This window comes from Geotrypetes seraphini, chromosome 17, assembly GCF_902459505.1.
Source record: "Geotrypetes seraphini chromosome 17, aGeoSer1.1, whole genome shotgun sequence".
NCBI lineage: Eukaryota > Metazoa > Chordata > Amphibia > Gymnophiona > Dermophiidae > Geotrypetes > Geotrypetes seraphini.
The window spans coordinates 42,384,623-42,401,870 of NC_047100.1; the positions used below are offsets into that span (position 1 = coordinate 42,384,623).

At 42.9% G+C, this 17,248-nt stretch overlaps 1 protein-coding gene across 4 annotated transcripts in view; it reads right to left on the reverse strand.

Annotated features, from left to right (window-relative positions):
* The window catches only part of CACNA2D2 (calcium voltage-gated channel auxiliary subunit alpha2delta 2), a 1,199,719-nt gene that overhangs the window by 259,523 nt on the left and 922,948 nt on the right, over positions 1-17,248 (reverse strand). For all 4 annotated transcript variants that reach the window (XM_033926190.1, XM_033926189.1, XM_033926191.1 and 1 more), the window contains 2 exons: positions 6,770-6,901; positions 3,190-3,247 (listed from right to left, as the gene is read on the reverse strand). In XM_033926190.1, the coding sequence (XP_033782081.1) occupies positions 3,190-3,247; positions 6,770-6,901 (190 nt within the window). The remainder of the gene's footprint in view (positions 1-3,189; positions 3,248-6,769; positions 6,902-17,248) is intronic.

A 17,248-nucleotide genomic window follows, 5' to 3' on the forward strand; every position in this document is an offset into this window, starting at 1 on the left:
AAATGAGATGGTAAGCTCTTCTGAGAAGGGACTGTCTAGCAGATGTGAAAATGTACAGCGCTTCGTACGCCTTTCAGCGCTATATAAGTGATAAATAGTAGTAAGGAGCAAGAGAGGGAAGAATGAAGATAATTTTGATAAAAGCCAATACAACAGCTGATGTTACTTTAAGTGCAGAAACATTAACCTCAATGATATCCCCTTCCTCTCCCAGCTCTGAAATGCCTTGTTGTGGTCATTTCCTACATTAAAAATGTCTTCCTCAGAATACGCATTTTGCTCCGTTCACTGGTACCAGCAGAAACAAGCCCGGGAAGGGATATTCAGTCTCTAAAAACAATTTTACTGGCAGATATTGAATGCTGCTGTTTCCACTATTGAACATAAAAGTAATATTTACAGCAAAGTGGAGTTGCCAATATAGTGTTACAGATTTCTGGTCTTCCTGTAACTCATTTGCTCACGGTTAACTCCACATGTGGCTAAAAATTGATGCCTGCAGTTATCAATTTGAAGCAAAGCCCGAAACCACACGGCATTCTCTTCCCATTATTTTTTATAGACTAAAACATGGCTTTTTTTTTTTAAATCATATTTTATTTTATTACATTTTTCTTATTGTCCTAGGCTGAAGACAGTCCTAAAGATACCAAAGCTCCCATCAAAAATGAGAACAGAAGTGCATCCCAGTGCCAGAGGCAGGGGAGGGGTGAAGTCTGTAGCTCCACTCGCTTGGCCTGTATTGTATCCATTTTCCAACGCCAACGATGTGTGAAATGAAGATTGGACAAAGCTGGTTGCTCTCTGCTGGAATATACTAACTGAATTCAGGCAGGAGGAGAGAGGGGAACTAGGGGAAAGGAAAATGAAAGGAGGGAGTGAATGGGGGGACAGAGAGAAAGAGAAAGAGAAAAGGGATGGAAAACCTCTCATACGCTGAGAGATTGGAGAAACTGGGTCTCTTTTCCCTGGAGAAGAGGAGACTTAGAGGGGATATGATAGAGACTTATAAGATCATGAAGGGCATAGAGAGAGTAGAGAGGGACAGATTCTTCAAACTTTCGAATAATAAAAGAACGAGAGGGCACTTGGAAAAGTTGAAAGGGGACATATTCAAAACGAATGCTAGGAAGTTCTTTTTTACCCAACGTGTGGTAGACACCTGGAATGCGCTTCCAGAGGACGTTATAGGGCAGAGTACGGTACTGGGGTTCAAGAAAGGATTAGACAAATTCCTACTGGAAAAGAGGATAGAGGGGTATAGATAGAAGATTACTGTACAGGTCCTGGACTTGCAGGGCCACCGCGTGAGCGGACTGCTGGGCACGATGGACCTCGGGTCTGACCCAGCAGAGGCACTGCTTATGTTCTTATTTTCTTATGAATAAAATAAAAGAGATGAGGAAGAAAGAAAAGGTAAGAATGGAAGAAGGGCTGAAGGCAGAAAGCTGAGCTTGGAACAAAAATCAAAAGAGAACATACAGTGGATGAGAAAGAGAAACCCTGCCCAGTCCTCTCCTTATTTCCTCCCGAATCCTTGCACATTTGGCTACATCCCGGAGCCCACAGATCTTGCATTCCCCAAAGCCCTGTGCTTATGTACCATTCTCCTGCATGCTAAATTCCCCTTTACACCCTCTTGCATCCCAGAGCATGCAACGAGTCCTACAAGCTGACCCATGACCCATGGAACCCACGGCCTAACCGCGATATATCAAATATCATCAAAGACAAATCTGTAAACGTTTAACAAGAGGAATTCCATTCCCAAGTATTCTGCCACCTTGGGCATGCCATTCCCATACCTTTCCCCTTAAAATGACCACTGTTAATAGATAACATTGTGAAGCGATATTTGAAATTGAGGTTGAATAGCTTCGCCCTTACTTTTACCAGATGCGTCTGTAAATTCATAGAAACATAGAAAGATGACGGCAGAAAAGGGCTATAGCCCATCAAGTCTGCCCACTCTACTGCCCCATCCTCTTAAGTCTATACCTAGTGACCAATTCTTCAGATCGACCCTCGTAGGGATCCCACATAGGCATCCCATTTATTCTTAAAGTCCAACACGTTGCTGGCCTCGATCACCTGCACTGGAAGCTTATTCCAACGGTCAACCACTCTTTCTGTGAAGAAATACTTTCTGATGTCGCCATGAAATTTCCCGCCCCTGAGTTTGAGCGGATGCCCTCTTGTGGCCGAGGGTCCTTTGAGAAAGAAGATATCATCTTCCACCTCAATATGTCCTGTGATGTACTTAAATGTCTCAATCATGTCTCCCCTCTCCCTACATTCCTCTAGAGCAGGGGTGTCCAATGTCGGTCCTCGAGGGCCGCAATCCAGTCGGGTTTTCAGGATTTCCCCAATGAATATGCATGAGATCTATTTGCATGCACTGCTTTCAATGCATATTCATTGGGGAAATCCTGAAAACCCGACTGGATTGCGGCCCTCGAGGACCGACATTGGACACCCCTGCTCTAGAGTGTAGAGCTGTAATTTGTTTAGTCTCTCTTCGTACGAGAGACCCTAGATCCCCGAGATCCTCCTGGTGGCCATCCGCTGAACTGATTCGACTCTGAGCACATCTTTACGGTAATGTGGCCTCCAGAATTGTACACAGTATTCAACTGTGACCAATGATCCACATCTATTCAACCCACTGACCTATGACTTGTTGACGAATCACTTGCTCTATATGTGCTGGTGTATATTTCCGTGGGATTGTCCCACAGGTGCTTCGCCTTCAAGGTGTATCTGGTGCTTTGCAATCATTCTTTTCTCTCAGCTTCTTTCTAGTGCTTTAGATTTAGTCTCTCTTGCATGCAGTGTTGTTTCCTTTGCTCTTTTCCAACCATACTTTCAGTCTCTCAGTTCCCTTCTCTGCTCCGCCTCGGACCTAGTTAAAATGCTTCTGAATCGTAACTAAAAAGGCTCCGACTCAACCACAGAGCCTCATTAGATATCATGTTCCAAAGCTTATGTATCTCAAATTCCTGGTTCCAATACTTAGCTCATATCTTGTTGTAAACATATGTCTCCTGCTGTTAACACTGTACTCTCTCTCGGCACAACCCTCATTGTAAACCGCTTCGAACTTAGGGTATAGCGGTATACAAGAAATAAAATGATTATTATTATTATTATTATGAAGCTGTATTCTGTCCCTCCCACTCCCTTTCATACCAGGGTCTTCTGCGGACATCATACAGGTCAATCTTATTCGGTGCTCGCCACGGGGTTGCTGCAACAAATAAAACATATCAAAAGCATTAGGCAACAGTACAAGTCTGGTAAGTAACACAGTAACATAGTAGATGACGGCAGATAAAGACCCGAATGGTCCATCCGGTCTGCCCAACCTGATTCAATTTAAATTTTTTTTCTTTGCTATTTCTGGGCAAGAATCCAAAGCTCTACCCGGTACTGTGCTTGGGTTCCAACTGCCGAAATCTCTGTTAAGACTTACGGTACTCCAGCCCATCTACACTCTCCCAAGCCCACCCCCCACCAAACAGCCATACACAGACACAGACCGTGCAAGTCTGCCCAGTACTGGCCTTAGTTCAATATTTAATATTATTTTCTGATTCTAGATCCTCTGTGTTCATCCCACGCTTCTTTGAACTCCGTCACTGTTTTCCTCTCTACCACCAATGCTGTCACAGAGGGCTTGGCTAATAGGTATGCTATACATATGGGGGATTAATTTACTTTCTAGCACTCACTTTTTAAAGAGGATCATCGAATGTATATGTCCTTAGTTCTATAAATAGAGAGTGCTTCAACATTTTTCTTTTTCTTTTTTTAATTTCTTTATTCATTTTAAATCATATAACTCTATAAAAGCACTTAAATACATTTACAATTATAATTGATGACAAATAGATATATCACCCCTCCCCCAATTATATTAAAAAAAATACACTCAAATTGAGAAATTGAAAAATACATTCCAACCCGCCCTTCCATCCTTAACGTGTATGACCAAAAGGCGTAATCACCAATCACTCTTCACAAAGTTTTGTCAATGGCTCCCAAATCTTCAGAAACTTCTTTTAATGTCCCTGATGTATAGCCATACTTCGTTCCATCATAAAAATATGAGATATAGACTCCCACCAAAAGGTATAGTTCAGTCTATCCCAGTGGCAGCTTCAACATTTTTCATTAAGTACGTCTAAATTTATTAGTAAAATAGACCCTTTGAAGGCTCCCCGGTCTGATCTGTGCTAGAAAAACAATGGCATAAGCATCAGCTGATCGGCACGGGCGAGTGTATAAAGGGGAAAAAAAGACGCCACAACCATATTGAATTATATTCCGTGGTCCGGTATGACGGAGTGAAGTTCTAATAAGGTATGTTTCAATTTAAAGCATTTTTTTTTTTAGCACTGGGAGTATGGGGAATGAATTGTAGTATAGAAGACAGGGAATGTAAGGATTATAAATGTTTTAAAAGAGAAATGGAAACTGTTTTGTTCCATTCCTAACCAGGGATGATAAGCCTTGATAAAACCTTGCTCGGGTGAAACATGTCGGCTCCTATGTCCCTCATGGAAGACCACATTATAAGCTAAGTACTTTTTAAATAAAAAATACAATATCCCCCAAAGGGTGTTATAAAAATAATTTAAGACTATTATAAAAATTGAGTAATAAAGTTTATAGCTCCAGTGAAGAGACAGTACATAAAGCCCAGGGCAATGAAAAAACAGGTGGTACTTCTGAGGAGCTGGGGAGGAGTCTGTGATATGCACTGAGTTTGGGGACATATCTGGGTGAGATATACATGTGGGGCATGCTTACACGAGAAGTCCCAGAAGGCACCTATTTAGAACCAGCCATGACCAGGCATAAATTTACACCTGCTATGAAATAAGAACATAAGAAAAGTCATACTGGGACAGATGAATGGGCCATTTAGGCCACTATCATGTTTTCACAAGTGGCCAGTCTAGGTCACAAATACCTGGCAGAAACCCATATAGTAGCAACATTCCATGCTATCAATCCTATGGTAAGCAGTGGCTTCCCCCATGTCTGTTTCAATAGCAGACTATGGACTTTTCCTCCAGGAACTTGTTCAAACCTTTTTTAAACCCAGCCATGCTAACCTCTTTTATAACATCCTGCGACAATGAGTTTCTGAGCTGAACTATTTGTTAAGTGAAAAAATATTTCCTTCTATTTATTTTAAAGCATTTCTATGTAACTTCATTGAATGTCTCCTAGTCTTTCTACTTTCTTGACAGGGTAAAAAAAATCAATTCACTTTTACTTGTGCTGCACCACTCAGTACTTTGGACATGTGTGCACGCACTCGACAAAATTCTATAACCTACTCTTTTAAGTAAAGTCTAATTTATACACAGAAAAGCACTTTTATAAAACTGCATGATGACAGAGGCACCTGCTATAAAATTACCCCTATATGTAACCTACACACTTCATAAATACATATATAGATCACAATTCCACTCCTGCTCTGTCCAAACTAGGCCCTTGGGAATGCCAACATTTGGTTACTATAAAAAATACTTGAAAGGTATTAGTATAGAACAAAATATTTTCCAGAGGACAGAATTTGAGGTTGAGGGGTGGGAGACTCAAGAGCAATGTAAGGAAATTCCTCTTTACGGAGAGGGTGGTGGATGCCTGGAATGTGCTCCCGAGAGAGGTGGTGGAGAGGAAAACGGTGACAGAGTTCAAAAAAGCATGGGATGAACACACAGGATCTAGAATCAGAAAATAATAGTAAATATTGAAGAACTAAGGCCAGTACTGGGCAGACTTGCACAGTCTGTGTCTGTATATGGCCTTTTGGTTGAGGATGGGCTGGGGAGAGCTTCAATGGCTGGGAGGGTGTAGACGGACTGGAGTAGGTTTTGACAGAGATTTTGGCAGTTGGAACCCAAGCACAGTACCGGGTAGAGCTTTGGATTCTTGTCCAGAAATAGATAAGAAGAAGAAGAAAAACCAACAAATTTTTAGATTGAATCAGGTTGGGCAGACTAGACGGACCATTTGGGTCTTTATCTGCGGTCATCTACTTTGTTACTTTGTGCAACCTTCCTCTATTCTTCTTACTTCCTTTCTATCTTTTTGATTTCACTTTGTGAAACCAAGTTTCCAAGTTTATTAATATCTTGAGATACCGTCTATCACAAAATAATATCTAGGCAGAAACCCATCACCAAATTTAGTGAAGGGTAATGAGAACAGTATATCAAGACTAATAAAAACTTGAACTGGGCAGAAAAGGGTAATTTTTCAGCTGAAACTTTTTATTGGGGCATATCATCTCCTAATAATGTTAAGATGCTCTGTCCATATCCTTTGGAATCTTACATAAGAACATAAGCAATGCCTCCACTGGGTCAGACCCGAGGTCCATTATGCCCAGCAGCCCACTCACGCGGCGGCCCAACAGGTCCAGGACCTGTGCAGTAATCCTCTATCTATACCCCTCTATCCCCTTTTCCAGCAGGAAATTGTCCAATCCTTTCTTGAACCCCCTGTACTGTATTCTGCCCTATTACGCCCTCTGGAAGCGCATTCCAGGTGTCCACCACTCGTTGGGTAAAGAAGAACTTCCTAGCATTCGTTTTGAATCTGTCCCCTTTCAACTTTTCCAAGTGTCCTCTTAATGTATTACAGCCTGGCAACTCTACTCAGCTGGCATTATGTGATAATCTCATGGTTTCTTGCTTATTTTTAAAGTTCCCAGTCCTACCCTGTGCGCTGTGATGGAGGGAAAATATACCTGGGTAATAACGGGTCACACCAGTAGCACTGCCAAACACTTGCCACAGCAAAGATGGGTCCTCTCTCCTGTTCTGGATGAAGATGTCCTCCAAGGAGTCTGTCCAGTTCAACTCGTTCAAGATTACAGTGGCTGAAGAATGAAAAAGAAGAAAGATTTTTATTTCTAAGTATGTTTTGGAAGGTAGAGAAACCATCAACCACATTTAATAAGATAAACTTTTAATGTCTTTTGTAGAGCACACAACTTGTTTGTCCATTCATCTCCAGCAAATTCATAGACATCAAGTTCTAGGATCCAAGAGCTACACAAGTTTTGGTTTTAACAACGAGTATAATAAGTAAAGTAACCATAATACAGTCACATTTTCTTAATTTACATATTTACTTATAATTCCATATTTAATGAAGAATCTGGTATAATTCCCAGGACTCTGGAATGAATACCTATCCACTTTTAAAAGAGCTTACTGCTTACAGATTTGGTCTTGGAGGATGAGATGTACCACGTCAGCATCTACGAAACAGACTTGTTTTTTTTCTGTTATATAGAATTTTCTGGACCCCTTTTCATTTGCAAAAGTTAGTTCTAAGTCTAATAGATGCTTGCACTGTCATCTTGATATAGGGACACTGGATCATTTACTGTTCTATTGCCCCTCGATACTTAAATTTTGGAGAACCATATGGGGTCAAATCAATATGATATTGGAAGCTCCACTGTCATTGTCGTATGATGTAGTGTTGCTTGGAACATTATTAATGCCCAAGAGTCCAATCAATGCAAACAAAAAGAGATTACTTCTCATCATGACAGGAGTTGCTATGCAGCTAATCACGAAAAATTATAGTTTTTGGTGGGAAACCTTACGCCAAATTTATAAGTTTGAACGTATGAATTCATTACAATTGGGACATTATAATAAATTCAAAGAGATTTGGGGTCCATTGACAAACTTTTGTAAGAATTGATCATTAGTAGCTCCCTTTGATTTCTGAATGAGTTCCATATACATCCAGGAAGGGTGGGTAGGAGGGTGCAGGTGGGGGGTGTTATGTATTTATGATATCATTTGATTGATTGATTGTAATGAGTGCTTATTATACTAATTGTTGGTTAGCCTGTTGTACTTTATGTTGGCTTTTAAAAATGAATAAAGATTCATTCTTACTGCTGATAGATATAGAATCTGGAATCAAGCTTTAAACCAAACCAAAGTGAGAGAAAAGACGAGCTCTCACTGGAAAAACTCAGGACGGACTCCAACGTGAAACAGCAATTACAGTAGTTTTATTTTACTCTCTTGCAAGAAAGGGTGTCATACACATAGAATAGGCACACAAATCTGACTGTAGTTATGAATTATATTGTCTGCTTGTACATTCTGGTCCCTCCTGTCTACATGCCCATTGGTCAGGGTAGCATTAGCTCCCATCCTTAGCCAACCTATCAACTATTACTTCCTGTAATAATAATAACAGTTTATATACCGCAGGACCGTGAAGTTCTATGCGGTTTACAATGATTAAAAGACGCTACAGACTGAGTAAAATTAACAAAGTTAAGGGCTAGTGATAAACAGCTCTAGAGATCAGATATTGTGGGCTAAGATTCCTGTACTTCTGTTTTCCCTGCATCTGTTTACTTCTCCCACTGCTCCTGCTCTTCCTCTTCTTCCGGTGACCCTAACCTTATTTACTTTTACTTCAGTTTGCTACTTCTCTATTCTAGCAGAGTCTGTGCTCTTGCAGTTGCTGAGACAGCGTGTTGTCAAGCTGCTGCAAGAAATGTCTTATCTCCCGCTCTCTTCTTTCCCAGGCAGCCTGTCTGTTCTTTTCTTCCCTCTCTCTCCTCTCCCCCCCCCCCCCCCACACTTCCTCTCACATACTGTTCCTGCATGCATCTGCAACAACTGACACCAGAGTATTACATAAAGCATTAGCAAAAGTATTATTATAAAAAAATGTTTTATAAAATGTTCCCGTCTCACACTTTTCACTAAGGTAACTTTCACATGGACAGTGCAAACTAAGGCAGTAAGAAAACAACACACACACACACAGGCAAGCAAAGCATTCAGATTTTTCATTTCACAGAGATTCTTTGTATTTGAATGAGCTTACGATAAGCTCTAGCATCGTTGCTATGCCGAGGCAATGACGTGTCCTCACTTCCAGTTTCGACGCACAAATTCCCGTCGTCAGCGCTTGTGAGCCATCGTACTGTGCACGGAGACGGGCTCATGAGTCCCACGCTCAAGGTTTGCTTCTCATTTTAATTTTGTGGTTGAAATTTTACTAACGGCTTCAACTACTTCATTTGAGTTTTCTTACCTTGTAGCTTCGATCGGGCTGGTTACACCCTGAGGCAGCAGAATTGTGAAACGCTGGCCACCATTGTTGTACCGATCATGAAGATAAGTTATCTATACATTTTTTCTTCCACTTTAAATATTGCACTGCACAGAGCTTGTAGACACTCCAGGGGAGGGTTTTTTTTATGCCGATAAAGTTTTTGCCTGGCCACCTGTGGGGTGGGAGGGTCTGTGCCTGAGGGTTTTTCCTCCCTTGAGTTGAGGACCTCTTGCCTGTGCTGTTTTGTCATTGCCTTAGTTTGCACTGTCCATGTAAAAGTGTTGTACATTATTAGTAGTGGATTTTCACTGATTCTGTGTTTATTCAGGAACAACTGACTAACTCAATCCACCTCAACCAGACACAGGAGAACCCAATCACTATTCACACACCCGCCAACCAAAAATGTCAAACGAAGAAAACTGTATGACAACCTACTGGCCAGCAAAACTGGACAGACAACTCACCAATCTGCTGTCTTTGACCACAGATAACAAAACCTTCAAAAAAGAAACAAAAACCCTACTCTTCAGAAAATACATAAAACCTATTTAACACATCCGGATCCATCGCAAGCTTCACCTACAATACTATCTACTCCTTAGCAAACCTAAAATGTTCAAACTACCCCTGATGTATTTCCTAATATCATGACAATTCTTATGTAATCCGCCTTGAACCGCAAGGTAATGGTGGAATAGAAATCACTAATGTACTGTAATGTCCACCACTGCTATACAGCTACATAAGTCCTGCTATTCAGCAACAACTAAAAACAGAGATTTCATCAGGATAACTGTTGAAATTTGATACGATCCAGGTAATTTCTAACCTGCTGTTCGCACTGGCCTTGGCTCTCCCTCCGATGTCACTTCCTGGTCGCGGGAAGGGGCACCACTCACCCTCACAACGCCACTGTCCCCATGATAAAGACAATGCAAGACTATCTTGCTAAGAGTGAATATTATTCCATTACTAGGGATATGCAGGATTGTGATCTAATGAGAGTAGATCCTGAGGTCATAGAGCTACTAAAGGCACCTGGCTCTAAAGAGTTAGAGTAGTGGACTGAGAACCAAGAAAGCCTGGTTCATAATCTCATTGCGGCTTCTTGTAATCTTGGGCAATCACTTAACCCTTTGGTGCCTCAGGTACAAACTTTAATTTAAACCCTCTTGGGTCAGGAAAATACTCATTGTGCCTGAATATACGTAATTTGCCTTGAATTACAATTGAAAACGTCAAATAAGCAGTGTTTGAGATACATGGATCAAACTAGGATGGTGCAGAGAAGAAACAACCCTATGGCGGTTGGTGTGGAATCTCTGGAGGGTGAGTTAACATGTACACCTCCTGGCCATGATGTATTTCCTAATATCATGACAATTCTTATGTAATCCGCCTTGAACCGCAAGGTAATGGTGGAATAGAAATCACTAATGTACTGTAATGTCCACCACTGCTATACAGCTACATAAGTCCTGCTATTCAGCAACAACTAAAAACAGAGATTTCATCAGGATAACTGTTGAAATTTGATACGATCCAGGTAATTTCTAACCTGCTGTTCGCACTGGCCTTGGCTCTCCCTCCGATGTCACTTCCTGGTCGCGGGAAGGGGCAAACGCAGCAGGGACAGAGAAGAGAGCGGAGGGGGCACCACTCACCCTCACAACGCCACTGTCCCCATGATAAAGACAATGCAAGACTATCTTGCTAAGAGTGAATATTATTCCATTACTAGGGATATGCAGGATTGTGATCTAATGAGAGTAGATCCTGAGGTCATAGAGCTACTAAAGGCACCTGGCTCTAAAGAGTTAGAGTAGTGGACTGAGAACCAAGAAAGCCTGGTTCAAATCTCATTGCGGCTTCTTGTAATCTTGGGCAATCACTTAACCCTTTGGTGCCTCAGGTACAAACTTTGATTTAAACCCTCTTGGGTCAGGAAAATACCCATTGTGCCTGAATATACGTAATTTGCCTTGAATTACAATTGAAAACGTCAAATAAGCAGTGTTTGAGATACATGGATCAAACTAGGATGGTGCAGAGAAGAAACAACCCTATGGCGGTTGGTGTGGAATCTCTGGAGGGTGAGTTAACATGTACACCTCCTGGCCATGATGTGTATCGTGGAGCTGAAAAGGGGCAAATGGATCTGAGAGGAGATTTCTAATCAGATGGAGCTTGACATAATGTGTTTGACCTGGGAGATCCAATCGTGAGACTAACGACAGAGGCACAGTTCAAAGCGTGGCAAAGGTAGGGTAGTCCATCTACAAAAATGCAGTAGTGATTGCAGGTTGAGGACTAAGAAATCAAATGGTGACCAAGATTCATCTTGGAGGCAGGCTAGTGACCCCTGCTGGTATAGTGCATAAACTAAACTCTTTTGTTGCAGTCTTTTGGCTGATGTCCATTGACCAGTGTGTGTCAATGATCTATATCCACCCATCAGCCTGCCTTCAAATTTTTTATTGGTTATATGCTTAAGGAGGCTGCCAATGGAGGCCCGGGTACTGTTTCTGTTACAAGGCTGTTTCTGGTACAGCTCTTCTTACTTAGTCAATAGATTTTCTTTAGCATCATACAGATATAGTAGAAGAACTCATCCTTTGTTTAATTTTCCATCTGTCCAGGGTTGCAGGAGTAAGAAATTTCTAAATCATACTTTGGCATCTCAGGCATGACAACAAATTCCAAATATTGTTGCTTGCTATCCATTCCTATGGCCATTTTAGAAAACAATTGAAGACCTATCTTTTTCCTAAATATTTGACTGTTTAATGAATCATCTTATTTCATGTAACATGTTTACTTTTATAACTTTTTGTAAACCGCGCTGAACTTCTGGTTACGCGGTCAATAAGCACAATGTTACGTTATGTTATGTCATTTCAAAATGCATTCTTTTCCTCTAGTGAGAAATGCCTTGTTCCTCAAACATACAGCTCTTCCCCTCATTCACTTTCCCTTTTCTGTTGTGAACTTGAGTAGAGAGGCAGAGACTAGCAGGAAAAAAAAAAGACGGAATGATGATGAGGGCTAACCCCAGGGGTCTCCAGAGGCTGCCATTGGCCCCTGTGCCTTGCTTTGAAGAACACTGCACTAAATGATTTGTTTCGGTCAAGTATAGTGCAGTGGTCTCAAACTTGACATGTGGCCCGCCAGGTACTATTTTATGTAATCACAAAAGTAAAATAAAACTGTTTCTTGATCATACGTCTCTTTAGCTATAAATGACAATATTATTATTAAGACTTAGCCAAAAGGAAAGAGTTTTACCTCACGCAAAATTGTCATTTCTTTAATAAGACATTAACTATTTTTTCTGAGGCCCTCCAAGTACCTACACATCCAAAATGTGGCCCTGCAAAGGGTTGGAGTTGGAGACCACTGGTATAGTGTGTCTTGATTGTGCTTTGTTGCACCACAGACACAACAGGTGACAGCAGTAAATCTATTAACTACGAAAGTTAAGTCTAAGGGACTCTAGAGGAACATAAAATGGCATAGCACAGATTAGCACATCAAGTTGTTTTAATTTGATTAAGGTTTTAAGTCAGTGGGGTTGCTTTTTTTTTAAATAAACTCTGACCACTGTGGGCAGAATTGGGCCTAATGCATTAGGAGGTACATACAGGTTAATAAGTTATTCATATTTTTTTCGTTCTTGTCCATATTGATTTGTAAACAAGATACCTTGCAAAACAATAAAGAGGGGCATAGCCACAGGGGGAAGGGGCCTTTCTGTTACGTTCAATCCCTTCCCGCAATCCGGGATTTGCAGAAATCCAGACACTTCTGTGAGCATGTGCTCCTCCTACCTTAGAGAGAGAGTTTCAATTTCTGTGAGCAATCCGTGCAGAAGTCTTTTGAATTGCTCTGCTTCTTTTTCGCTTAACATTTGTCTTTTTCGGATGCTTCAGTGCCTTGAGACCCCTTTCCGGGGGTCTTCTGTCAGAGGAAAGGATGGGGTTCCGCTAGTCTGGAAAGCTGCTTCATGGAGAAACTTTGGTGGATCTGTGGAGCTAGCCTGCCGGATGCCACCATTCTTTGACTTGGGGGTCCATTCCCCTTGGAGTTAGCTTGCCTGTTGACTTTGTCAGGGGTTTAAGTGCCGGCTGTATGCATCCTGAGCGAAAATCCGACAGGCTGCATTTCCCAGCCCCGGTTGTAGGAAGAGGATCTATGGGGGGCGGTGGTTACAGTTGGTGTCCGGTCAACTGGCAGTCCGAAGATCTTCAAGTCTGATCCATTTGCAGCTATTCTGAGGCAGAAAACCCTTTTCTCCATTCAGCTACTGTGTGAAAAAGCTGACAGGCTGGCACTTCAGAGACTGTGAGTAAACCTCCATTATTTCCTATGGGAACTTCAGGGGTGGTTTGTAAAACGGGTTTAAACTTGTTTTTCACAGTTTCAGAGGGTAGGGTTCAGATCTCCCACCTCCCCAGACCCCAAATCACTATTTTTAATTTTTGGATTTTGTTTATTTTTGCCATTTTTGGCACACATTCGCTGGCTGTGGCCATCTTGGATTTTAATCAATCTTTTTTTTCAAGTTTTATTTTTGCCTCAAAATCCTTCAATTTGATTAAAAATCATTTGGGATGGACTTCCCAGCCCATAATCTGTCCAATGTGTGCCTTGATTGCTTCAGATCTGCAACTGTATAGCGTGTGCCATAGCATGCTTGAGAAAGGGGGGGGGGGGGCGGGAGCTTTGGGCTTCATTTCTTTTAGGCCCTACAGGGCTAGGGAGCCGGCCTGGCTCTGTGATTGTGGGGAAATATCTCACCCAGAGGCCGTTCTGGAGTTTGACACCAAATACCCGCATTCCAAGTCTGGTGTCTCTTTTGGAGCGATGCGAGCTCATCAGCAGAGCCCTTCAATGTACACAGTGTGAATTGTCACCGAACGTTTCTCAGGCTCCTCTGGAAAGTGTATTCTTTGGACCCAGGTTGTTGGACCAGCTGGCGGGTATGTCGGTTTCTTCTAAACCAGTTGCGCCAGTGGCGGAAGACCCTTTTCAGGAGCCTTTTCATCTGGCTATGGCTGAGCTCGATTGCATTGTGCCATACGAGTATTATGCCGCTTTTGTCTCCCGATGCTGCTTTTATTTTGGATCCGGCTGATACCCTTTGCTGGGTCTGGTCAACACGATTGCTCTGAGAGTTCAGATTTGGATGAGGACCCTTCCCATTAGCAGGCCTTTTCAGCATGACTTTTGTCCGTCATTTTAATGCTCAGGTTCTGCAAGAGCAAAAAACCCACAAACAAACCAACCTCTTTTTTCCATCCCATCCACAGCGTCTTGGTGTGATTACAGGACAATAGGATTCCCAGGAGGCTCTTTCCGGCTTTCTCAAGCTATGTCTAAGTTTTCGGCACTAGCTTTTACTTTCAGCAGTTTCAACCATGATCTGCCCTAGTGTTGGAGGACATCCAGGATCGCATAGCGGTTGTTTCATTTATTTAAAAAATATTTTTTTTAACCCCTTTTTGATGTGGCTTCTTCAGGTTTCCAGGCAGCAGCAGCCTCCTTTGTGGCGCATTCCTGACACGTGAGACTGCGGAAGTGGAGGTCTGTCCCCAGCTAGTGCTGGAGGGTGTGGATTATGTGGCGGATGCCCTTTCTGATCTCATTCGTATTATTACTGCTTATGCAGTGTCTGTGTGCCAGCTTCTTTGGTTCTGTCCTGGGGCTGGGGACGCTGTTTCCAAGGCCACTTTAAGCAGACTTCCTTTCAAGGGTCAGCTTCTTTTTGGGACAGGTCTGCCGATTGCTACTCTAAGTCTTTCCCTGTACACAAGTCTCGCCAGACTTTGGGAGGGAACGGTAGTAATTTTCGTCCCTCACGTAGTTTTCATCAGAGATCCTTGGATTCTTCCTCCCAGAAATATTCCCAGGGATATGGTTCCCATGACAACGCTTCCATTACTGCCAACCTCAAACATCCAGATTCCGGGCAACTAGTACTCCTAAACAGCTCTCTTGAGGGCAGCCTTGCTCAGTTTACTAGGAGTGGACTCACCTGTTCTCAGATAAATGGGTGCTAGGCAGCATTTGGGAGGGGCACAAGATTAATTTCTTTTACCTGCCTCTGGCTTGTTTCTGTACTTGCCGTCAGGTTGTCCGTACAAGGAGTCAAGGGTCCGCGTTACTTTGCAGCGCCTCGTGGACATCAAAGCACTAGAACCTGTCCCTGAACATGAATCGGCCTTTGGCAGATACTCTTTATACTTCATCATGCCAAAGTACAGCTCAGAGGACTAGAGGCCTGTTCGGGATCTCAAGTCAGTCATTCGCTTATTGCAGATTCCTTATTTCCGAATGGAAACCGTGTGCACAGTCATTGCTGCTATCTCTTCTGGGGAGCTCTAGCATCCTTGGATCGCACAGAGGCTTTCCACCATTTTCTAATATTTCCAAAGCATTGTAGATTTCTGTGTTTCCATGTTCTGCAACAGCATTTCCAGTCCGCAGCTCTTCCCTTTGGGCTTGCAATAGCTCCCCGCACTTTCATCAAGGAACCTGGGCTCCCTCCAATTATTCCGTAAGCAACTGAAAACCCTGGCTTTTCACTAAAATGTAATTCTATCCCCCCCCCCTTACTCTTCTCTTCTATAAAAGTTCATGTAAACTTTTTTTTTCTCCTTCTCTTCCTATATTTTAAGTTCTTGTAAACCGTGCTGAGCTCCACATCCATGGAGATGATGCAGTATATAAACTTAAGGTTTAGTTTAGTTTAGTGATGGTTCTTGTAGTGGTTTTTCTCTACAGGCAGGGTGTCCAGGTCCATCCTTTCTTAGACTGGTTGATCCAGGTTCCATCTGGACACGAGTGTGCCCATATGGTGGAGACAGTGGTCTCTCTGCTACAGAGCTGGGGTTGGATTGTCCACTTCAAATATAGCCAGCTGATGACTCAATCTTGGAGTATCTAGGCCTTCTCTTTGATACACTGCAGGGTCATATGTTTCTTCCCGAGCCATGCAGTCTAAAACTTCAGCAGCAGATCAGAAATCTTCTGAACCTTCTAGCTCCCATGCCCTAGAATTATCTGCAGGTGCTTGGGTCTATGGCAGCCTCCTTGGAAGAAGTCCCCTGGGCCAGTGTGCACATGTACCCTCTACAGGAGTCCCTCCTCTTTTGATGGTCTCCACAACATCATCCCTTTCAGATACAGCTCCCCTGGACAACACCAGCGTGCAGAAGTCTACACTGGTGGCTTCAGGGAGAAGCTCTCCACCAGGGTAAGTTGCTTCGGATCTTAGAGTGGTTAACTCTTATGACGGATCCCTGCCTGTCAGGTTGGGGTGATTACTGCGGGGACCGCTCCATTCAGGAGCAGTGGTCCCCTCATCAATGGTGTTGGTCGATCAGTTGTTTGGAGCTTGAGGCGATTTACTCGCTTCCAGCCCACTCTGGAAAGAACAGCGGTGCAAGTATTCTCAGACAATGCCACAGCGGTGATGTATATAATTCATCAAGGGGGCATGAGAAGTGCTCCCTTGGACCAGGAGGATTGCATGCTGTTTCACTGTGCAGAGTAACATCTTCTGTCTCTTTCAGCTGTGCATGTGGCGGGAGTCGACAAGTCCTGGACGTGGGAGAGTGGTCCCTTTCATAGATAGCATTTCTGTCTGATCATACAGCACTGGGGTCAGCCCCAGATGGATTTAATGGTGTCATTAGAGAACTCGAGGGTCAGGTATTTCTTCAGTCATCGAACAGAGCATGGAAACTTAGGGCTGGACTTCTTCATTCAGCTTTGGCCACTTCAAGAGCTCCTTTGTGTCCCCTTCGGTTGGTTGGGTCTTCCGCTGGATAGTGATGCATCCCAGCTTCATGATTTGAGTTGCTCTGGACTGACCTCATCGTCCATGGTTTGCAAATCTCATCAGTCTTCAGCGGGACTGGAAGCTCAACATCCCCCTCCCTAGCAACCTTCTCGGTCAGGGTCCAGTGCCCATGGAGAATCCACAGCGCTTTGGTCTTCCGGCATGGCTCATACTCGTTCAGCTTTGCTGAAGTGCGGTTCTTAAGATATAGTCCTCTCGATGCTTTTGAAGTCACAGAAACCCTCTACTATGGCTTCTTATGCCAAAGCTTGGAAGGCT